Genomic DNA, 24,811 nt, shown 5'->3' with positions numbered 1-24,811 from the left:
CTCCTGCCTCAGTCTTCCGAGTAGCTGGGATTACAGGTGCCAGCCACTATGCCCAGTTAATTTTTGTATTTTTAGTAGAGACATGGTTTCACTATGTCAGCCAGGCTGTCTCAAACTCCTGACCTCAGGTGATCTGCCTGCCTCAGCCTCTCAAAGTGCTGGGATTACAGGCATGAGCCACTGTGCCCGGCCAAGTTTTCTCTTTACACCAATTTATATTGTTTGAATTTTCTACTTGAGCAGGATTTCTTTAATAATTAAAAAAAACTTCCTTAACATTTCTTTAAGGATCAGAGTCACCTATTACTGAACGTGCCATTATTCCTGTAATCTGCATACCCACCTTTGTTCACTCTGTGTGTGAGATGGATTGGAGGCGCAGGTGTGATTGTCGTAGAACGTGGCATATAGGGCAGCAGAAGGGAAACCACTGCAATTCTCCCCAAAGGGCATGACCTTCATGTCGTTCGTGTGATATTTGCATCTTCCCCTCCGCCTCCTCGAGGAAGCTGAGGGACGCCGAGCGCAATGGGAGCCGTCAGCCGTGGAGACAGGTCCCACCCCGGGTCTTCACTCCCCACAGACGGACCGACTGCACCATCTGACTGCACAGAACGGGCCTCTCCTAAGATAATCTAACTGCATGTATTTCTTTTTAAATGAAGCAAATAAAAATGAATGAGGTTGATTGGCTCTTTTGGGAATTTTCTCATGCATCTTTGGCACAGGCATTCACCAGGAGTCAGCGTGCCAAACGCCATCCTCTTTCCCCCAGCGAGGCCTGCCTGTGAATTTCAGGTGAAATAAGTAACTAAATCTTAAGATATTCATGTGCATGTCTAAAATGAAAGTCTGTATCTTACTGTGGATTCTAATTTTAAAAATGGAAAACTGCTGTGCTCATCTACAGATGGGGCTGAAGGAGGCTGTGCTCCCTAATGTAAGTTTAAGGTGTTTCAACGCTGTCCCCAAACCTCTGAATTTTGTTAGGTTGATACGATAGTTTTCAGCCTTTTCTTTCTAAACACCGGTGACGGGAGAAGCTGGCACCTGCTGCTGTCGTAACCAGCCATGCCAGTTGGCTCTCGGCAGCACCATCCCAGCTAGGGTCCCGCTGACGCAGCCACTCACCTGCGGTGTGTGAGGAAGCTGCCGCTAACGTGGCCTGAGCCGTCGCAGCCTGGCGTGGGGCAGGACATGCCTTCTGTCTTGACCGACTTCCAGGAGAACTGGGAGCCATTCAAGTACCCGTCTTTCTGCCTCTTGGCCGCCAAGGGGCACCCGGAGGCGCTGCGATGGGACGCGTACTTCCCGGTGATGTGACCCTGGCCGTCGCACCCGGGGACTGGACACCTGCAGGCAGGCAGAGGGGACATGCTTTATTGCCTGGCCACCATCGGCTGGTGGTCTCTGTAACAAAGTCAGGATAACCCGGCATGAGGAAGGAAAGAACAACCATGCCCTCCTGGCTGGGCAAAAGGAAAAGAAAAAAGAGAAAGAAAAGTCACGAAAAGACACCACCTAGTGGAAGACTGAACTATTTCACCTGCGCAGAAGGCCTGGCCCATTGCGGGTGGAAGGAGTTTCTGGAACAAAGTGTATGTGCCTGGTGGGGACTGATGGGTTCAACACACAAAAGACCATGCAGCCGCTTGCAGCTATACAAGCGTGTATTTGAAAGACACCATTTTGGGACAGAACCATGGCTTTTCGGGTGGAAAAAATGCAAAGTCAATAAGATGTCGTGGCATTATTTTTAAAGAGGCTGCTTTGTGCTTTTCTCAAGGGCTAGAAGACGTTTGTCTGGCTGTGTCTTCTGGAGGCCTTAAAATGCCCTTCCAGCTAGAGAAGATACTAAGCTGTAGAGACGTCTCAGGAAGTCTCCTGGAGTCAGGCTGGCACATGGACACAGGGCAGGTGTATTCCCGGGAACTTGGGAATGGCAGGACCAAGACACACACCAGGGCAGCAGAGGCGCCTGAAGGAGGCAGGGCCTGGCCTAAGCGCTCCTCATGTGTCCTGAGTGGTGAGTTTGCCTGCATTGTTTTCATTAACAGAAAAGTTCGCGTTCCCCAGAATTTGCATTACCTATTTATTTTGGCAAATCTTAATTTATTTGAATAATGTACGCTTTAATTTATTTTGATTCTGTTTTATTTAAATTTTTTTCTGAAGATGTGGAGTGAGGTTTACTGTGTGGGTTTCTGGGGCCCAGGCATGGCTGACATGGGATGGGGACAAACACCCCCTTGGGCAGCCCGTCGGTCGTCACAGGCCACGAGCCCAGTGTCCGCTGCGGCCCCAAGCCCTGCTTTAGAGCAAGGCAGGTATAACTAAACTATCTTTACAAGCCAGAATACCAGTGAAGCATTCGCTTGTGGTGTTGTATTTAGTACTTTCAGGAGCGTTCACCAATCTGCTGTTCCCAATAATTCAGCTGCTTTCCCCACCAAGCGGAGAGGGAAGGTTTTTTTTTTTGAGACAGAGTCTCGCTCTGTCGCCCGGGCTGGAGTGCAGTGGCCGGATCTCAGCTCACTGCAAGCTCCGCCTCCCGGGTTCCCGCCATTCTCCTGCCTCAGCCTCCCGAGTAGCTGGGACCACAGGCGCCGCCACCTCGCCCGGCTAGTTTTTTTTTTGTATTTTTAGTAGAGACGGGGTTTCACCGTGTTCACCAGGAGGGTCTCGATCTCTGACCTCGTGATCCGCCCGTCTCGGCCTCCCACAGTGCTGGGATGACAGGCGTGAGCCACCGCGCCCGGCCGAAGGAAGGTTTTTTGAGGGGATTTGGGATTGATAGATAGCAGCTTCCTGCTGGACAGCCCTGTAACTTTTCAGCCCATCAGCGGATGTGCTTTGCTTGAATGACTCATCCCCACACGGCAGCACTGCTACGGTTCTCAGCCCCACTGGTGCTCGTACCTGATGGGCTCTTGATCTTCCTTATCTTCTTTGCTCTGTGCTATCCTGATACCGCTTTTCTTTGCTCTCGGGCAACCTGAAAGGCTAAATAAGAAACACATTTCAGAAACCACCCTGCACCATTGATTCCAGCAAGCTTTCTTAATGGATGAGGCTGTGACGCGATTCTCTCCAGAAACCTGTGCTTCTGGGGACACAGTCAAGATTCAGGAGGAGAGTTCTTTCCCTGTGTCCTCTCCAAGGCTTTAGGCACCGTCAGTCCCCTTTCAAGAAAGCTGGGAGACTGGGGTGGGCTAGGACGCTGCAAACGGGAGGGAAACTGGTTCACTGGGAGAGGGCAAAAGCAGTCGGGAGTCACCAGGAAAGATGCTGGGGGAGGTTCTGTTGACAGAGGGCGAGCGAGTGCACACGGACGTGTGCATGTCGGGGGTGAACATGACTGAAGAAAGCAGCCTCCCAGCCTCATTCTTGGGGACTCTGTCTTTCACAGCAGCTTCCCAAGCATTTCCATCTCAGGTTCATGTCTTGGGAGACAGTGATGGGCTAGTGACTTATTCCAGGCTTTGGGTTGTGCCTGCAGATGGGAGAGGAGGAGCTGGACACGCTTATTTTATTTAATTTTCAGCCTCGGGTACAGAAGCTTTGGACATGCTTGTAAAGGGAATTTTTTCAGCTGGAACAGAAAAATACACACACATACACACCACATGCAATAATATATAAAGTGGGAGTTTTGGAAAAGAATTGAAGAACCAGAAATTGGGTAATCTCCTGCCATGCCATTGGGTCCTGTGGAAATCGCAGCCCTGGTGCTGGCATACGGGTGGGTCCAGGTGGGAGGCCACTGTTCTCCCTGGCTTTCCTGAGCTCGGGGATAGTTTTCCTGGTCAGTTCTGATTCTTGGAAACATGCAGATTCCCAGGAGGAAGTGCTCACTCCCCTAAAGACAGGCTCCATTCTGCCTCCCAGGCCTTGGCCGTCCTCCTCCCTCTTTAGGTGGGGGCAGCCCCTCAGCACAGGCGGGTCGGGGAGGGTTCGGGTTTGGGTCTGGGCAGGAAAGAGGTTGTCAGGTCCCACAGCACCTTCACTCCAGGCCCCTGCTGCCCCACCTCCTGGAGCCAGCAGGGAATCCCTCTGCTCGAAGTTCCTCTGTCTCGCTCTTCACAGGAAGAGGAAAGAAGAGGCGAGGGCACTTGAGCTCGCTGCCTGCTGGGGCCTTTCTTCTCCCCGCTTTCCTACAGGGAGAATCTGGAAAGAGGGGCCCGTCTGTGCTTCCCCCGACCTTTCCCTGTTCCTACGGTGGCCTCCTCTGCCCCCGCCCCAGCCTCTGGCTCCTGACTTGCCTGCAGGTCGCTGGGGCTCTGAGGCCAGCGTGGGTTGACTTCAGGTCCACCCCTGCACCCCCCTGACGCTGCACAGCTGCTTGGATGCCCCAAAATTAGACTCATCGTCCACGTCACCAACCCAAAGCTCCAGGCCAGCAGACTGAGCGTGTCCTTGCTGGGTTTTGCCTCCCTCAGGTTCCGTTGATGTCACACCCAAGGCCTCTCCTCATCTGTCCAGTTTCTGCTTCCAGGGGCTTCTGCTTCCAGGTCCTTCCGCTTCCAGCAGTGCTGGTGTAGGTCCCCTGGCTGGGATCACCTCCAGGCCAGCCTTTAGCATCATCCGAGGCTTTTCACTTCCTCAGGGGGACCCGAGTTCCTCCACACGGCTTGTTGGCTCCTCGAGGCCTGGCCCTGCAGCCACGTAGGCCCCTCTCCTGCCCACAGGCCCCACCGTCCTCGCTGGGCTCTCCCTGCAACCCTTGCCTCCATCCTTTGGACTGACCGATGTCCCTGCCTTATCTGTGGCGCGTTCCCAGCTATGTGGCCTCTGCATCCTGCAAGAGGCCTGGGCCTGGCTGTCTTCACAGTGCGGCCGCTGCAGGCTCACACCGTTCTCCCCTCTACAGGCTCCTCTGAGAGGCAATTCCTAGGAGTATAAGCCATGCAAGTGTTTATCCGCAGTTCCCCAATTCCTAGCCCAAAGTCTTGCACAGAGCGGGTGAATCAATACATGAATGAAGAAAAGAGGAACGAAGGGGAGAATTACGGTATTCTACCCAGGGACAATTAAAGTGTCTTACTCAGGGAGAATTATGGAGTCCTACCCAGGATCCCATCTCCCCAGATGTGGGATTCCTGTGGGGGAAGCCCAGTTCCTGATCCCACCACAGAGGCTGGGCTCCCTTAGGCCCTGCCCGCTGCCCTGTCCCTGAGCCACTCCCTGCAGACTTGAGAGCCAGGGACAGCTCTTGACCACTAGGGAGGCCTGGGCTGGGGGCAAAACTAAACCAAACAGAACAAATCCTCAAAAACAACAAGATTTGGCTCCGACAATGCGGTGGCCTCCAGGAAGCCTTGGTCTTGGCACAGGGGCTGCTCTAGACTCCTAGAATGCCAGCTCTGGGGCTCAGGAGCCCGTATCTGAAAGCCATGTCTGTTGGTGAGAAGAGGCCCTGTGGTCTCTTTCCGGGGCACTGGCCAAGGGCACCTGTGAGAAGCCTGTGCATGGAGAGGCGTGGTCTTTACCTGCCCCCACTCACTTGATAGGTAGCTCAGTGCCTGTGCCCCACAGGGTCCTCTTCCATGCACCATAGCCCAGGGCCTCTGTTCCATCCCTAGGACAGCAGGACCTAGCTTCCCCTTCAGCACTGAACACCCACAGGAGTCCGGGGCTCCCAGCGGCCCCCTGTTCTCACTATAGCATCTTAATGCATGGCTGGAACCTTTATACTGCTTACTTCTTGCTACTTTTCATGCGTGATGAAAACAAGGGAATGTTTCCCTACCCACCCACTAAGCACTAGAACTCTAGGAGCAATGGAATTAGAACTTGTTCAATATTTAAAACTCCCCTGATCAGCTTACAACATAGGATGGAAAGTCAGTACTTGCTACGGACCCCAGAGTGGAGATTCTCTACAGAATGACTATCTGTGAGAAGGATCTGAGCGGCCACTTCTTCCAGGCGTTGCGCGGAAGGAGAGAAGGAAGAGGCGATGCTATGTGTGGCTGTGCTGAGGGAGAGAAGGAAGAGGCGATGCTATGTGTGGCTGTGCTGAGGGAGAGAAGGAAGAGGCGATGCTATGTGTGGCTGTGCAGACGTGGCTTGAGTGTCTGTGCTTCAGCTTCCTTGTCTGTATTTTGGGGCAGAAATACCTGCGTCATCGGCTGTGAAAACTGAAGGTGATAACATGATACATACAACGCTTGGCACAGAGAAGGAGCTCTGTGATTTTAGATCCTGACTTTCACCTTTGTCTGCACTTGTGATCCCTTCTTTAGGGCCCAGATTTGAACCTAACAAAACGTCACTCCCCTCATCTTCTCCTTCCAAATTTTAGAAACATAGGGATTCATTTGCGGGCCCTTCCCGAGCCCTGGAGGGAGTGGAGCAGTCACTGCTTTCCTGGGTGTCAGAGCTGCGGCTCCATGTTCTGCTCAGGGCTCACATCCACAGTTCATTTCTTAGGATTTGGATCCATCTTCCTTTTTTTTTTTTTTTTTGAGACAGAGTCTCTTGCTCTGTTGCCCAGGCTGGAGTGCAGGGGCATGATCTCAGCTCACTGAAGCCTCCGCCTCCCAGGTTCAAATGATTCTCCTGCCTCAGCCTCCTGAGTAGCTGGGATTACAGATTTGCACTACTACACCTGGATAAATTTTGTATTTTTAGTAGAGATGAGGTTTTGTCACGTTGGCTGATCTCGAACTCCTGGCCTCAAGCGATCTGCCTGTCTCAGACGTTCACAGTGCTGGGATTACAGGCGTGAGCTACCACTGCGCCCAGCCACCATCTTCCGTGTTTGAAAGTGTCGTTTTCTTTTCGTGCATGAGTTGGAACAGCTCATCTGCTGAGGACCCTGAAAGCTGTTTTTCTCCTCTCATCCTTCCTCCTTTGCTGACATGAACATATCATAAGAATCCCCAAGTTAATGTGTTTAGACAGAATCTAAGGCCCACTCCTCCTGGTGGACTTCTTTACGTCAGATGATGATGTCTCCTGGGTGCTTGCTGCATCCCAGGCCCTCCCTCTTTAGTGCCTGCCTCTTCTTCCCTAGGGGCTCCTCCCACTCCTGACCCTGCTGGTCACGGCCCCATTGCTGCTCTCCTCACCTGCACCAGCTCTTCTCTGTCACCACCCAAGTGTGCTCTTGGTACCTCCCGTCTCTCAGCAGCCTGCTCTCTAGGCTAAAAGCTAGGCCTGCACTTGGGTGAATATCCATTTTGCAGCAAATAAAGTTTAACCCCCTCATACTGAATTCAACTGGACTCCTAAAGCAAGCTCCATTTGTAGCTGCTCCCATAGGCTTAGACCTGAAACTGTTGCCAACCTGATTTATTCACTGTCAAATGTGCATTAATGTTGGTGTCATAAGACGTTCTCTAATGCTGTTCCCTTGCTTGGAATATCCTTTTCTGCTCACCTCCTAGAGACCCTCCCCATCCATCATGCTGTGGCTCAGCATCGCCTCCTCTGTCCTGGGCTCCGACTCACCCTGCCTCGTCAGAATTAAGACATGACTTACTCATTATCTTTAGGCTTTGATAAGTACATAGCTGTTTGAACAAAGTATCTTTCAGGTCGGATTTCCACCCTGGTGCCGCCCCGGCCTGGAGGCCTCAAGGCCACTGCCCTGAGTGTGCATCCTCTTGGAGCCCATCTTGGTTTCCCTTAAATGTGCAGGAATGTGCTGGAGTGCGCCAGGCTGGTTAGCTTTTATGTCTTTCCTCGTAATTACCTGTACCTCGAGGCTAGGAATGCCTTAGTTATTGCTGTTCCTTTGCCTCGGGGACAGATTACATACTCAAATAGATATTTACTAATTTACTAGGTTTCTGGAATTCCACACTGACATTTGGGATTACGTTTAAGCGATTAACAATTTCCTAGACAGAAACTGTTTTCCACAATTCGCAGGGGCTCATGATATGTCCACATCTTTATCCGGAACTTTATAAATGTTGGAAATGCTGTAAACACTTCAGAGCCCTGTGTTCTCTGGGGGAGGGAAAGGCTGGGTGTAAGCACACGGACAGAGCACACGGACAGCTCCAGCGAGCAAGGGCCAACAACAGGTGAGTGCAGGATTATGAGAAACTGGAGGATTTGGGATCCCGGGAGACACGTGGTCAAGGGCGGTGTGCCTTGTGGCCTCCAGGCCAAAGTGGTGCTAGAGTGGCTATCTGGCCCGGAGCCCGGGAGCACAGCACAGACCTCACTGAGCCTCTGGTGAAACAGCTCTGTGCCCGGCATGAGAGTGGATCCTGTGACCCTCCTGACCCTCCGACTAAACAGCTTTGCACCTGTGTGAGAGCAGATCCTGACAGGGTTGCACCAGCACCACCTTACAAGGTTCCCGAGGCTCCCTGGTGAGGAGTCACCTCTCCGGATTTTGGCAGCAGGACTTGAGACCCTCCAACGTAGACTTGCTCCTGGCTCTTCTGCATGACATCAAGCCTGTTTCTTCACTGTCTTCCTCAGGACCTGGTGATGTCTTCATTTCACAGCAGGTAAGGCCTTTGGGGTCCCTGTTTAAAGTCCCCACAGCACACTGGGGTGGCATAGGCAGACACTGTCCAGACATTTGACTGCCATGCTGGAGGCTTCAATTTTGCGCATTATTGTAAAAGACCAGAGTGGAAGTGCTCCAGGTGAGTGCAGGTGCTGACAAGATGGGCAGCCGAGCATCTCCGTGCCCACGCACCTTCATTTGCAGTCAGGATACCAATAATCTCATAGGATGGTGAGATGATATATATAAAATGCTCACTGTAATTTCTGGTATGTAGCAGGTGACCAGTAAATGTTCTTTTGTGATTAGATGCCATTCTGGAACCGTAGAGGCCACAGGGTGTTCTAGTGGGAGTCCGATTCCTGGAGCATCATCATTTGTGGAAAATGTGGACTTGACTTCTGCGTTGGAACAACCTCAGGGCCTTTGGAGCTCTTGCTGCTTGCCTGATCCTATGAAAAAGGCATGTGGGACGGCTGGACAGACAGAATGAGGAGCACCCCTGGGCAGGCCTGTCTGGCGGGACCCGGAGACTACAGGTGAAGGAGAGGGCCTGTGGGCGGTGGTCGGAGAAAAGAGCAAAGGTGTCTGGAAAACAGGATTTTGAGGATACACTTAAGAAACAGTCTGTTAGTTTGAAAACAAGAGTATGAAGAGGAGCCCTGTGGATGACTATGAATGACGTGGAAGATTTTGTAGGCATATGATCAACAGAGCCTCTGTTCACTGAGGACGGAGAGTCGGCAAAGCAGCGGAGAGAGGATTGTTTGACAGAACATCACAGTCAATAAACATTTGTTGAAATGGACTTAGGGACATTTCGGATGCTATGTGGAAGCCAGAAAACACCACCACTAAGAGGCAGGTACAACCCCACCTTCTCCAGGTGGTTTAGGCACACACACTTCCTCCAGGGCCATCCTAGGCCCGTGGGGCTGCCAGGAGGTGGGACTTGGAGTCAGATGACCTGGGCTCCAGTGCAGCTCTGCTACTGTATCTCCTGGCTCCTCAGTTTCCTCAAATTCAAAAGTTAATGAAATTGCTAATTCTCAGCATATCCGTGGAGATGGTAGAGGACAGCTCCTTGCCTAAGTTCCCAGAACGGGCCCAGGAGAAGGCCAGGGCTTGGCCTCACTTTTCTCTCAGAAGGGAGCTGGGAATACTCTGCAACTGCAGACAGAATTGGAGTGTGTGCTTTTGTCCTGGGAGCAGGAGGGAGAATTCCAGACACCACAGATGCGCGAGGCAGATCTGTGCTCTGAACACGTTCAGGATCATTGTTTGGTGACTTTCCCTCTCACAACAGCCCGTAGTGCGGGAGGAGGATGCCTTGAACTCACACAACTACCTTGAATTATGGCACAATTGAGGGAAAAAGAAGGCCAGTAATCATCATCTAAGTGAAGTTTGCCTATACGTAACATTATCTTCTGTTCCTGGGAAACAGAAAATAGAAGATTAACATGAAAAGAAGTTCTTTCTACTTGCATTTCTGGCCACCAAGAGCCAACAGACCTGGGAGAGTTTCCTTGTTGGCTTCTGTCTGTCTTCAGCAGCCAATATACACAGAACTGTACTTACTTCACTGGGGCCTCCATCTTTCTTTAGCGGGGACTTTTCTTCTGAGCAACGTGCTCTTCTGAGCAACGTGCTCAGCCCCGTTTAGACGTCTATGCTAGGGAAGCTGTTACTAGAACAAGTAATGTCACAAGGTGTTCCACCTTCAATACGCTAAAACCCCGAGAGGGTTCTGTCTAGGTCTCAGATTTGCTCAACACAAATCACACTTACTTTCCAACTCCATTGACTTACCCTGTGATTATTTACTCTAGGCATAGATGGTAGCTTAAATTTGAGCTTAGATTAGATTTTAATCATGGGTTTGTGCTATATTAATACTTAGCAGTCTAAGATATACGTAAAATGAATAAAATGTTTAAACAACATGATGACTAAATTTACCTGACAACCCCCACCAAAAAAAATGAGTAGAAAAACAAACATTTGGACATGAAGTGACCAGGAAGTGTTCACCTTACGGGGTGCTGACATTATGCCATGCCAGAAGCTCTGGCCATGTGATAGGACCGAGACATCGCTTTTCTAAGATGAAATAAAGACCTGCATGGAATGTTCTTGTCTTTGTATATTTAATTGGAGTTTTACAAATTTTTATTTAATCTAAACCAGTGATTTAATTCTGGCAGTCTTGCTGGATGGCGTGACTCACTCTTGTTCTACCAAACATGGTGGCTGTTTCTGTGCTGCCTGGTGAAGCCGCATCAATGAAATAAGCCTCTGCTGTCCCTGGTCTGTGGCAGTGGTCCCCTCAGGGGACACTCAGCAATGACTGCAGGCATCTTTGGTTGTCATGAATGGGTGGATGCTCCTGGCATCTGGTGGGTAAGGCCCAGGGATGCCGCACATGCCCCGTGGTGTGGAGGACGGCCCCCATGGCAAACAGCCATCTGCCCCCACATGCCAGCACTGCAGAGGCTGAGGAATCTGGGTCAAGAGCGTGAGACACTGGCACTGAGTCTGAAGAATCCTCCCCCAAGTTGTATACTTCACTTTTCCTTGGTGGCATTCACAATTTGTGCTTTTCGTAGACACGTGCTGTTTAAACATAGCTCTCAAATGACTGGGATGTGAGCACAGGCACAAATTACTTTCAGTGAGATTTTAATGACAAAACAATCATCCTGTGAGTTCTGTTTAATCCAAAATGCCAGCCAAGTCAGGTGAGGGTCCCTTCCTGTGACCACCGGGATCTGGTCACTCACGGATAGACAGTGGGTTTCACTTAGCGACTCTGTGCAGACAACCTTGCCCTGGGGGGCGGGGGGGGGCATTATCCACGGCTGACACTCTCTTTAACTCTCCTAGCTTCCTTTCTCTCCCTCTCTCCCTGCCTTCCCTTCCCTTCCCTTCCCTTCTTTCCCCCTCCCCTTCCCCCTCCCCCTGCCTTCCTGCCTTCCTGCCTTTTCTCTCTTTCTTTCTTTTTTCTTGCAAGCAGTATGTTAAAAGCAGGAGGTCTCACCTGCTTCTGGACTGCCTACTTTATAATCTAAAATTTAGAGAGATGAAGGGGAGCAGTATTGTACAACTTAGTTTATTTATTTGATAGATGCAGCATTGTTTCCCATACGGGGAGACTTCACTTTAAATCGGTCTTATTTCAGAAACATTCTTGTCCTTACCTTGGCATTGGCTGTTGGTACATCTACACGTGACTTAAACATTCGTGGCATGTAGTGGATTTGCCTTTGTGTGGACAATATTTCCACAAAGATTTTCTTCTTGACCAAAACTTTAGTTGAGCTCCTCTGGGTCCTTTACTAGAATGCACCCGACCTTGACTTCCCTCTCTGTCCTTGTAGGATCCAGTTTGAGCAAGAATCCTTCTAAATCAGTTTAAGAACAATTCCCCACTATCTGTCTGAGCATTTGGAGATCCTACCACCCTGGCCAGCTATCAGCAATGATCCCATCAAGTCCATTGGCCAGAAATCCCTTCTCCTTGATGCTTCCTGTGGGGGATTTTCCATCCACTGACCCCAACCTGCTCCCTACTTGTCCTCGTGGGGTTCGAGTTGAGTCCAGTCTCTCTGACTGCAGGAGCTCATTGCATGGCCCCTGGACCTCTTGCCCTGCCCACCCCTCCTGGAATGGTCTGATGTACCGTCTTTAACAAGTGGTACATTTTTTCTCGAATAGTACCACAATTTCTTTCCATTCTCGGCTAAGTAGTGCCTGTCCTCAATTCCATGTTCATCCAGTAGTTACCAAATGTCAAGTAGCATAGCATTTTTGTGATCTCACATGACCAAATCTCTATGTTATATTTCGGACACTCCCCTCTCTTTGGGAGAGACAGTGTCTAGACTCTGTAACATTAAGTGCTTCTGCAGCACTTAGCTCTACTGAGGCCTGCTTAGAATAACTGTACAGCTTTGTGGTCCAATCTTAATATTTAAGAGACCAACTCTCAGTGGTATTAGAATGTGTGTCTCTTGATGGCTTTTCTCGGGGATCTTATAGTAGATACTGTTCTTTTTCTTTTACTCTTCCAATTTAGAAAGAAGTGCTGCTGGATGACTAGGAATGTTTCTCAGTGGGGCTACTTGCACTGCATGTGGGATGTCCTGAGAGGAGACAGTGGCCCTGGAAAACGAAGGTTTGCTTTCTAAGAGAAGCTCCAATGAGGACGTCACTGCTTTACAGTGCTAAGAGTCTCTAGATCCCTAATTTTGCCCATGGTGTCAAACTTTGCAAGGCCTGGAGCCTGAAGTGAGTGATATTCCCACCATTTCAGTGAGAAGGAACATTTTGGAGAGAAGAGTAGCATCTCTACATACCTCCGATGAGAAGCGTAATTGCCAGTGATATGTCCAGAACCGTCACAGCCAGGTGTGGGGCACCTACAATCAAAAACGCAAATTGTGTTGAAATTGAAAGGAATAAAATTCCCTGAAAAATTAACTATTTTTTATCCAAAAAGCAAACTAACTCTATTGTTTCACCTCCTACTTGAAAGAGGCTGAGTGGAGCTGGAAGTCACCGCGGCCACACGCACACCTTCCAGAGCACCGGGAGCTTCGTGGCCGCTCAGCTCCCCATACTCTCTGGAGCAGATGCCGCACTTTTGGTCCCCAGACTGCTCATTCTAGAATCTGTCTTCCCTCCTAACAGCCCACCTTTTCTCCCCTCATTCTTAAAGCTCAGGAGAGCCAGCAACCACGGGGCTTGTTATTGCACCAGCCCACGCGTGAAGCAAGGCTCACACATGAACAGACATGCCCCGAGGTCTCAGGGAATGGTCTTAGTCTGAACTCAGACCCCAGCACTACAAAGGCACCCCTTCCACGGACTGACCAGGGCTGCGGCCAGCCTGGGTGGCCCCAGGGAGAAGGGAGGGTAGCGACCTGTATCTGGACCATGGGAATGCAGGCCGACCATCTCTCTGATGACCACTGCACTCAGGCAGGTTTGATAGCCCTTAAAATAGTTGTTACTCTTGAGCAATATGAGTAGAACATAAATCAGTTCAGATCCAGCAGGTCAGTCAGTGGAGAGGCTCTGAACAGCTCATGGGGACATATGTTCATCTACTGAAGCCTACCAAGGCGACCCCATCCTGTTTCTTAATTAAGGTCTTGCCATTTCTCTAATCAGAGACTATTTTTAAAAGAGCTTTATAATTATATTGCCCTCCGTATAACTTCTTAACTATGCTGTCTCAAGAATAATAAGATAGCACTGCAAACACATTTGCTCTTTGAGCTATTTCAGTTGCATTTGCACCCACTATGAATGTAAAAATTAAGAAAAAATTCCCCTTTATTTCTATTACATTGGTAACTCTCCAAAAATGACAAGGATAAAGCAACTTAGTGATGCCCCTTCCTGCCTCAGTGAGTACCTGAATTCTTGTCAAGATCAAGAATCACAATTTAAAAACAGTTAATACATGTCTGCTGCTCCTAGAGATTTCAATTTGCTTTCCACTCAGAAAGTCACTGTGGATAGGATATTGGGGCTGAGACCAGGACAGCAAGGCGCTTACTTAAGGTGGGCTTTCTCAAGATCAGAGAACGGCAGGGATTAGAGTGGAAATACATGAAACTGGCAGAATTTTAAGTGTATGAATGTCATATTTTGACACTTGGATGTGTAAATGGTTTTCAGTACTCTCCTTTAGTCCTAAGAAAGGGAACAGAACTCTAGATCTCAGGGTATAGAAATGGATGTTTTCCATATCATATTAGAGGAAAAGTCTAATTTAGGACCTGCTCCCGGGAGAATGAGGGTCACTGAGTGAAGAAGCAGTGGAGGGTTCTTCTGTTACCCGCCCTTCAGACTAAGGGTAATTGGGGTCTTTAAAAGAGGAGTTTGAGGCAGAACAGTGATGAGGTATTTCAAACAGTCTCTGCATATCATGAACAACACTCCACATCCAATTGTTAGACCTGATTTTTGTTCAAGTAACAGCTGTTTACATACACTTAAAGTTTGATCATAAGACTATTCAGTCAGTTGCTAAGTAATTATTATCTAAAAAATAAATTAAATGACTGAATTTAACTAGCTAGTTTTTCAAATGACACCTTATGTGGGTAAACTCCAAACCCATAAGCTTACACAGGAAGGCATATTTGAAAGCAACAAAAATCATTCTATCCAAGAGAAGCTAATCTTGGTGCATGTATCTGTATTAAAAATGTATCAAGAAACAGTAATATATACTTGGCATTACTTTTTGCTTAAGAAAAGAAAAAGATTCTTAAACTTTCTAATTCCAGTACATAGTGCATGTTTATTTAAAATTTATTCATTTTAACATGGCTAAACATTTTTGAGATGTTCTTTTTTGTTGGGGCAGAAGGAAGTTGACTCTTCTCAAATTTAAAGTGAGATATTATAGCCAAATAATTCAGTGAAAATCGTATTTTTACCACCTATAAAAGTTTTTGTGGTAGTTTTTATGTGTTTAAATGTCATTTATGAATGTATAATCCATTGTTTGATAAGAAAATAGGTGTTTTAACCAGTGACTGGGGTAACTTAATGTCCTGTTCAATATTTTTATTGCTTGGTTTATATGTCCTTCTTGTTATGGGAGAATATGCCTTTCTAAAAAGCTTATTAATAACACTTTCCCAATTTATATCTTAAAAAGCTAAAGAACACTGGATTTATACAATTTTGGGGGAGTAGAATAAAACAATTGATGGCTCTTGCTGCATTTCTGGGGTGGGATGGGGTTGTGGGAGAACGTGAACTACTTTGAAAATATTAGATTTCAGTATAAATATAACTCACAACTGCTAGCATTGAAGGTGGTGGGGGGACACTGTGTGGGTTTCATTTTATTTAATTTATTAATTCGTCTTTAAATTAGGGCTTTTTCTGAGATTACTGGACCATCATTAAATGTGATTATGTAAAGAGATTAAGGATACATATGGGGGCTCCACCAGAGTCCACTAACTAAGCGCTACTCAAGTGCAGACTGCAAGCTCAAATGTATCTGTGTTATGAGATTCATTGCAAATAGCAGGTGTGGTGCTGAAGTCTGCACCAGTGGGATTAGATGAGTGTTACGCCCTTAATTTTAAAATCAAACTAGGTTTCAGTAAAAAGGTTTTTAAAATGTCCTTTTTCATCACGAGAACAAACAAAACTAGATTGACTTAGCTTATTTTTAGAGCTTTTACCGTGTTGAGGAAGAAAAAAAAATCACTGGAAAGAGGCCTTTCTCTCATAAAAGGATTGTTCTCCTTTCCAGGGTTTCGAGGTGGGTGGGTGGGGCGTGCATCCCACGCATGCCACTTGCTAGTCGCCTGAATGAATGTGGGGAAACTCTTTGGCCTGACAAGGCTCACAGGCCTCCTGGGCCTGACGTGGTCTCCTCCTGAGACGCCTCCGCCCGCCTGCACAGGCTCCGGTGAACACCAGTTCAGACTGCCCTCAACGGTCAATTCCCATCACCAGCGCCCAGAGCAGAGACATGCTGGAAACACTGGCTGTGTCTCCCTGAGATAACCAGCCCCGGTTTTCGGGGGTAGTAATTCAGCTTTTCCATCTTTAGGTGGTGCTTCTAGACCACAGAAGGCAGCCCCGACCGGCTTTTCAATGGTTCCTCCTTCTATCTGCTCTTGGTATCCATTTTTATGTTACTGTGCAAGAATTTAAGGCTCTTTAAAAACTCATAGATTTACATACAAATTTCCTAGCTTTAAGAAATCTCAACGTTAAAAAAAAACAATGTTCTGAAGTCGATGGATGAGGAAGTGACTGTTCATCTAACAAAAGGGATCTTCGCCTCTCAAACCCAGTCAGCTCCAGGATCCTCGACAATGGTCGTGGCGTGAAATTGATTTACAAACATGCGATTTGCATCTGCCCATCTAGGAGCACGCCTTTTCCACGAAGGAAGCCCAGGTGGGACAATCGGCATCCCCCGTGGATAGAATCAGACGGCAGCCTGTGCTGCACAGCTTGGGTTTGGAAATGGCAGAAGAGATTGACTGGGTTTCCATGGAAACGGCCTCTCAGCTCCCTCGCAGGGAGGCTCCGGCTCTCAGCACTGCAGCACTCAGGCTGCTGGGGAGCGGAGTGGGGATGGGAAGAGCACCACTCACCTAGCGCCCCGCCTGCTTTCCTGACAGTTACCACCACCAATAGCAGCAAGGCTATTTTAAGTGCCTGTAGATGGTTAAGGTGTAAACGTGTATTAAATAAAACACTTGGTTATATATACACACATATATATAGATTTTCTTTTCTCTTCCAAAGATACTACTGGTAAAAACAACTGGAGAAAAAAAATGATGAACAAATAATCTCGAAATCCACACGAGCCGCCCCACAGATATTTTCAAGACAAAAATATTCCTGATCTAGCTTCATCTCTGGTCATGGGTTTGCCTGAGATTAAGAATTTAAGAGAAAAGAAAAAAGAAAAAGAAAAAGAATTTAAGAGAAAATAACTTTTGGTTGTACATATTAAGAGAAAATAACTTTTAGTTGTACATATTACTATTATTTGTCTTGTATAGACATTTAAGAACGGTGATGGAAAAAATCATAATCAAATATTTTAAGCAGTATTTACATTAGAGCCGATATGCAAAATTCAGGCAAATTCTAAACAAAACAAAACAAAACAAAAACACCCAAGCAACAACAAGAAAACAAAAAGTAAAAGACAGGGACACTCATAAGCATTTGGAACTCTGACTTTAGGGCAGGAGCCCTTCTCAGATAGAAACAGCTGCTCCTGTTGCTTTTGCAGATCTGAGGCATCAGAGAAACGCTTGGACTTGACCCCTTGCCCCTTTGTGCTCCTGGCCTTGTCTTTACTATCCACCACCAAAGAGACAATCTCCGTGAACCTACGTAAGAAGCAGCATTGACCACACGTCCACGGAGGTCATAAGATGTGTCCCCTAATGTAAAAGAACTCAATATCTAGGCATTAAAACACATCATCATCAAAAATCATATAGTTTTCCATTGGTGCACGTCACGCAGCTGGAACACCCACCAACTGGCTTTTCGGATGCTCTCTGATGTGTCCCTCTCAGGACATAAACCCATTGCTGTGCTGATCTCCTCTCATTTACAAAACCACAACCCGAAGCAGGGTGGTGTACACGAAACAGCTGTGTCCACCGACTCAAGCTGTTCTGTAGACCAGTTACTCATACAGATGTCTTGAAAGTGCTCCCTCTAGAGTCTGTCATCCCATCCTCTCTCTTTCAAAAGGAAATAGAATGGAAATTAAATAAATGCTTGCAGTTGTATTCAGCAAGGCATTGAAAGCAGGACATGATCTTCAGGATAGGGCTGCCTCTAGTTAAATGAATGCTCATAGCACAGCACATTCTACTGCCTAAACCCACTTTACATCAATGCTATTAGAAAACAAGGCAGAGACTCCTGGAGACAGAGGCCAGAACAGAGCCCACAGCACAGACATTCATCGTCCAGGGGTCGGGACAAGCTGCCACGTGCTTTTGTTGAATGCCCAGAGTCAGTGAGGACAACATCCGACCATTGCCTGCAGAGCAAGTGCACGTGGAAGCTCAGAGGCCACAGGCCTGGGAGTCCTCCCAGCCTGACTCAGCATTTCACAGGAGCATGACCGCGGGGCGAGACCCAGCCAGTCAGCAGGGCCTGGGAGTCCTCCCAGCGTGACTCAGTGTCTTACAGGAGCATGACCGCGGCCGAGACCCAGCCGGTCCACCACTATCTATCTCCAAATCGGTCTAAAGGGAGAAGTATCTAGAAGAGACACAGAATCTCTCATCATGATAGAGTTAACTACTTATTATTATTATTTTTTAAAGTCTTCTGAATGAAGGCTAAAAGGATTCCCAGAATGTTTCAGCTCTGTCCAGATTAATGATTTGGGAGGCTGCCCTCATCTAACTGAGTCATTCCTCAAAGGCTCCCCTGATTTTGAGCTCAGCAGCTAAAATGTACGGAACAACATTGAATATTTGGAGTAATAATGTAAATGTCCGATGGAGAGACTCTGAGTTCTTCTAAGAATTTCTCAGAGAGCCAACTCATGTGTCTCTTTTCATTCCTGTGTTTCATGGTAGCTCTATCATGGAGACTTAATTAGTAAAACACAAAATATGAAAAAATAGATTTTTTTTCTTTATCCTCCAAATTAAAAGAAAACAACAAAAATAAATAATTAGGCCTTACCTATAGGAGAAAAACATATTTGTAAATCAGAATGATTCTGGCCACATGAATAAGGCTTTGCCCCACTTACACGAAAATTTCAATTTTAAAACTTGTCTTTTGCCTAAATAGATCTGGTCCTAAAAATATATATTGCTCTAAAGCACCGGAGACATGGTAAAAAAGTTTTTTAAATATGTATTTTTTCTTTAATTTGAGACAGAGTCTCACTCTGTTGCCCAGGCTGGAGTACAGTGGTGCAATCTCGGCTCACTGCAACCTCCTCCTCCCAGGTTCAAGTGGTTCTCCTGTCTCAGCCTTCCCAGCAGCTGGGATTACAGGCATGCGCCACCACACCCACCTAATCTTTTGTATTTTTGTAGAGACAGGGTTTTTGCCATGTGGGCCAGGCTGGTCTTGAACTTCTGACCTCAAGTAATCTGCCCGCCTTGGCCTCTCAAAGTGCTACGATTATGAGCGTGGGCCACCACACTCAGCCTAAATATATATTTTAATTTTGATTCTTGTCATGTAAATGGGAAACAATAAAGAAATGTAGAGAAAGGCAAAATGAAGACATTTCAAATGGGAGAAAAAGGCTCGATACTCATTTTTAGTCTGTACTGCTGCAGCTTTCTTTCCAAACAGAAAGAGACCAGGCTAGTTAGGAGCAAGCAGTTCGGAGCTGATCCTCCGTGTCCGACGGCTCCACATCCTTGTATTCAACCAACAAAAAAAGATCAAAACTATTCAGAGAAAAATGATAAAAAGCAATAATAAAAATAATACAAATTTTAAAACTATACTATACCAACTCTGTCAATGGCATTTACTTTGTATTAAGAATTGTATGTAATCCAGAGAAGGTTAAAATGCATGAGAGGATGTGTGCAGCTCGCAGCAGGGACTGGAGCCCCCTTGGATTTGGTATCCTCAGGCGTCCTGGAACCAGTTCCCCGGGGACACTGGGAAACAACTGCCCTGCATCACTCCTGGTCAGTTTCTTAAAGAGATTACCTGAAACTCAAGGAAAGGCAAATCCTGTAAGCCACTTTTCAATTTGTAAGATACTCAGCGGTTTCGTTTTCTTTTGGAATTCCATGCGAGGTATGCATATTTTGCACTTCTTCCCATGCTAATAAAGCAGCGCAGGATCCCGCCGCACAGGGCTTTGATATTTTCCAAGCCACCTTTTGCTACCTTCTCCTGGGTGGGGTCTCCGTTGCCTCCCCCGTAGGCACCTCAGCCTCCCTGCCCTGTGCCCTCACCCTCTCTGCCCTGTGCCCTCACCCTCTCCCAAAGCTTCTCATTAGGAAAGGGTGCGGCGGCATGCCTGCTACTTAGAAGTACCAGATACTGGAAGAGTGCTGCACACACACCCTGACAGCCTGGGGTAGGGTGCTCTTCTTACTAAGCTTCAGTCACTCTCGGTCTCCCCAGAGTCTTTGTCCCTGAGATTCTTAGAGGGTCTCCCATTCTGCTTGGTTTCCTGAAAGTCAGGTGAGGGTTTTTCACAATGTGATGTCTAGGATATTCCAGTAGTAGGAAAACCTACACATTTCAAAGTGTGAAGTAGACTTGTCTCTATTAGGGGCATTTAGGTGGAAGGTTTGCTTTCTGATGTATGTAAACTGTAAACACAAAACTCCTTTCTTTCCTTTGGTTCCCCGTACTTTTCTTTTTAAATTACACTCGAAAATAACAACAACAAATACATGGGGAAGAATTTTAAAAGTACCCTTATCATAATTTTTTTTTAAATTTCTTTTTCATGATGCAGATAAGATTTTGGAATGGGCTAGGCCCCAGGTTGCTGAGAACGTGCAAGGGTCATCATGCAAATGAAACTCCAACGTTCTGGTCGTAGGGCCTTGTGGCTGAGAGGGTCCAAGAACTGTGAAGTTATGGCAGGCAAAATAGCAATGGGGCGTGTAAAGAAGCATTATTAGTTCTATCATGCCCAATAATTGTAGTAACCAGAACACACCCCTGGTTCATCTGGATGACATGCAGGTAGTATCACCCGTTGATCAGCAGGAATATTGGCCAGGGGATCTATACTGTGACCTACGGCTCCAGTGCCTACATTAGCACTGGGTCAGCCTCTCACCTGCACCATGTCCCATCCAGCCGCCCTGCCCCCGGCCCTGGTGCGCCGATGCCCTGGAGGACGCACCCATGCTGCCCCAGCTTTGGGGACAGCGTGCTGGATGAGAGGGGCTCTGGGAAAGTGGACCTGGGCAGTGCTGGTGACGGGTCTGGTCCCACTCCCGGGCTTGTTTTCTGGGGACTCTCGCGCTGCGGCTTGGCTGTTTGAGGAGCACCCAGGGGCCGCTGCGGCAGCGTCACTGTCCATGCTGCATGCAGTTTGTCTGTTTCCCGACCATGCAGCCTAGGAATCTTCACTCATCCCTCTGTGTTGATCATGCTGCCCTTGTTGCCAACACTGCGAACTGCTGCAGGGCCGAAAGGCGCCCCAAGTACATCCAGCAATAGGCTCCTGTCCAGTGCGGCAGAACGTACCTAGCACATCCTGACGTCCCATTCACTTAACGGGATGTGTCCATGGGAACTGCTGCCAGAGCACATGCACGTCCAGCAGCAGTGGAGCGGCTAAGCAAGAGGCTGGGGCAGCCGGAGCCAGTATTGGGGTTGGACTCGGAGGACCCATGCAAAAAAGAAATACAAAAGGTGACTGGTGCAGCTGACGCAAGGCAACAGAACCACCACCCCAGCCTCTCGCCCTCGCGTGGAAGAGTGAGTTTCATCCAGGGCCTGATGCATTCAACCACACGCTCGGGATGCAGGGGGGCCCCCAATTCCACATGCAAAGGGACGGACCTCACCCAGGGTCGGGACACTGGGACCTGGGGTCGCAAGAGAGGTACTCACCTTGAGTTGATTACATTGAGCTCTAAAGCAGCTAACACCATTTATATGTAGTAAAAACACACTTCAAAATACATTTTATGCGGGTTGTTGCTGGGAATTCCTTTCTGGCGGTGGGATCCGGGATGAGATGTGTAAGACTGAGCATCTCTCCCTTACTCTCAACACAGCCATTATTAGATGGTCTGGAGATGCTTTCACCAACGGTCCTTTGTCCTTATCACTCTCAGAGGCAAGGACTGCTTGTCCCTTAGGGTAAGGAACCCCCTGTGGAATGAGTCACTCATCCTGGAGGGTTAATGGTGGGGGCTGGGAGGGGTTCTCTGCAAGGGCTACTGCCTTGACAACACCAATTTTCCAACACCAAGAACCCACTGGATTTCCTGTGAGACCGAGACGGATGATCCACCACCACCACGGCGACCACGCTCATGGCCAGCACCACCACTGCTCACCACATGCACACACTGGCGCACACACACTCACTCCCCGGCCCCAGAGGGCACACAGGGAAGCGGCAACAATGGCCAAAAACCCAACACGGCTCAGACATCATTTGTTTAAATCTGAGGACCCTGAGGCCCTGAGACACTGAAAGACACATGCTGTGTGGGGTCAGACACAGACTCCGGTGTGGCCTGCAGGGGTCCTGAGGGCCGCGACTTCTTCCACGGCTGAGCCCCGGCATGGGGATGGTCACCTCCTACCTCCCTCCTACCTCCCTCCTACCTCCCTCCGGGCATGGGGATGGTCACTGCCTATCTCCCTCCGGCAGGGCTTAGACTCCTTTTCAGTTACATAAGGGAGGTTCAGAGAATTTAAAAGCAGATCAGTTTCCAAAAGCTGGTAGACTTCAGCTCGCCTTAGGAGAGGCAGGTCTTCCAGGACAGAAGAAAGGATTTCTAGAGCCACCTAGATAGGAGGGATGCACATGTTTTTCCTCTTTAGTGGAAATGTTTATCCTCATCTTTAATATTCGTGTTATTTTTAGCTTTCTACTTTTTCTTGTTTGCCTGGTTTGTGAATCTTTTATTATTATTATTATTTTTGTAGCCCTTAACTTGTCTCATAGGGAAAAGATTTTGTATTCTAATTGGGGTTTTGGGGGGTGTTGAAGATTCTGCTCTGCCTGCAGCCTGTGTAATCCTGGAATTCGCTGAGGTTTTTCACACTTGGGGGTCACTTGATGTTTTCTATTTCTTCCTCCCACATTCTGCCTCGTGCCCCATCCTCATGTATGATTTTAAAACTTTTTTGGGGTTTATTTACTCCTCTTTCAGTCTTTCATTTTTTAAAAAATGGGACATATTCTTCCTTTCTACCACGGAATCTGTCTTTTCCCTCATTTCAAATCTTGTTTTATATGTCAAATTTACAAATTATTTCACAGACTTAATTTTTCAAGAGGTTTAAAAAGAAAGATAACCCAAAAATCTTTATTTTGCAGGCAAGGAAACAGATGTAAAGAGTTAAGTACCTTTAAGATCAACAAGGAGCAACAAAGCTGAGATTACAGGAACCATCTCTCAACTTCTGGTGCATTTTTACTGCACTAAACTCTTCTTACATGTTTCCTTGTTATCAATAATGCCCACCCCCCAAATCTAGAATCTATCATGTGATCTATGGGGTGGGCTCATTTGTTCCTCTCTTTGTGCTTTTTATTGATGAGTTCACATGGACTTTCCAGGTCATATAAAATTGAGAAGATTAAAGAAGATTCTAGGAAAGAAAATGAAATTTATCTGGAGTTCTGAGTCAGGAAGTAGACATCCATAGTAGTTGCTAAAAATTACACTGTCCTCTGCTTCTCATGTCTTCCCTCTGCTTACAAAGAGGGCCAAGGAGGGCAGAGAGGTCAGAGCACCTGCTGCAAATGCTGCAGGTATGTGGCCGTCTCATGTTCTGGCTCTGGAATCAGTGAGGTGTGATCCCTGGGGAAAGACGAGAATCAGCCGAGTGGACAGGGGAGAGGGAAAATCAAGAAGGAGAGAGGCGAGTGGAGAAGATGGGAGGAGAAGGAGAAAGGAGAAGGAAAGGAGAGGAGGAGCTGCTGCAGGTGTGTTACGAATACACCACAGATCCTGGAGACTCCAGTGTCCAACAGGAGGTTCACAACAGTGGAGTGATCCAGGAGGCCAGGGATGCAGGGCTGGCCCAGATGGAGGCTGGGAATGGTAGCGTGTCCAAATGTGAGATGCTGGGCACCCCCTGGAGACGGTGCTAGCTTTGGGGCTCAGTCCCTGCTCTGACCTCTGGGAGAGAAAAACAGGGCCTGCTTCCTTGAGGCTCTTGACTTTCTGTTGGGTGCCTTAACCAAAGATCCCTCACTCAGAACTGAGTGTGGAGTGTGCTGTTTTCATGGATCCTGTGGCCTGTGGGAATCTGTTTCAAGAGCAAGTTAGGGAAAATGGCTGAATGAAAAAAATGAAGATGTGCTTCCAAGAGCAAAACAACAAGAAAACTATGATCCACCCAGGGGTGAGAAGACTGAGCTCAGATGTGTTGAGATTCTGACATTCATCCCCATGGACCTCCTTTCACATGATGCCACAGCAACGTGAGAGCCACGCTCGCAGAGTACTGTCCCGCTCCAGCGCGAACCCCAGGAAGAGAGAAACGGTACATCCCGCTCCAGCCCGACTCCAGGAGGATAGAAACTGTACGTCCTGCTCCTGCCTAACCCCTGGGAAGATAGAAATGGTACGATCCGCTCTGGCCCGACTCCAGGAGGATAGAAACCATATGTCCCCCTCCAAGCCGACCCCTGGGAGGACAGAAACGGTATGTCCTGCTCCGGACCAACCCCCAGGAGGACAGAAATGGTATGTCCCGCTCTGGCCAACTCCGGGAGGATGGAAACCGTATGTTCCCCTCCAGACTGACCCCTGGGAGGACAGAAACGGTATATTCCACTCTGGGGCAACTCCTGGAAGGACAGAAACAGTTATGTCCCGCCTCGGGCCGACCCCCAGGAGGATGGAAACGGTATGTCCCGCTCTGGGCCGACCCCTGGAAGGATAGAAACGTTATGTGCCAATTGTATTCCGACAGTGGTGGCGACGGTGGAAGGACTTGAAACATGTCACTTAAGAGACAAAAAAAGGGGGACATTTGGGGGGATAGTTAGCTCAGAGAAGACTCGAGGGAAACAAATGACTGCTTTAAAATAGATGGAAGGTAAATGTTATGAGGCAGAAAGAAATCTTGTTCTGAACATTCATAAGCGTCTCGGGACTCCCTCTTGGG

At 48.0% G+C, this 24,811-nt stretch overlaps 1 protein-coding gene across 12 annotated transcripts in view; it reads right to left on the bottom strand.

Annotated features, from left to right (window-relative positions):
* MYT1L (myelin transcription factor 1 like) overlaps nucleotides 1-24,811 on the bottom strand; it is a 534,097-nt gene that overhangs the window by 50,237 nt on the left and 459,049 nt on the right. For all 12 annotated transcript variants that reach the window (XM_033176677.1, XM_033176686.1, XM_033176679.1 and 9 more), the window contains 3 exons: nucleotides 12,832-12,894; nucleotides 2,920-3,003; nucleotides 1,132-1,353 (listed from right to left, as the gene is read on the bottom strand). In XM_033176677.1, the coding sequence (XP_033032568.1) occupies nucleotides 1,132-1,353; nucleotides 2,920-3,003; nucleotides 12,832-12,894 (369 nt within the window). The remainder of the gene's footprint in view (nucleotides 1-1,131; nucleotides 1,354-2,919; nucleotides 3,004-12,831; nucleotides 12,895-24,811) is intronic.

Source organism: Trachypithecus francoisi, unplaced genomic scaffold (genome assembly GCF_009764315.1).
Source record: "Trachypithecus francoisi isolate TF-2019V2 unplaced genomic scaffold, Tfra_2.0 Lachesis_group17, whole genome shotgun sequence".
NCBI lineage: Eukaryota > Metazoa > Chordata > Mammalia > Primates > Cercopithecidae > Trachypithecus > Trachypithecus francoisi.
This window is presented reverse-complemented; position numbering and strand designations above follow the sequence as displayed.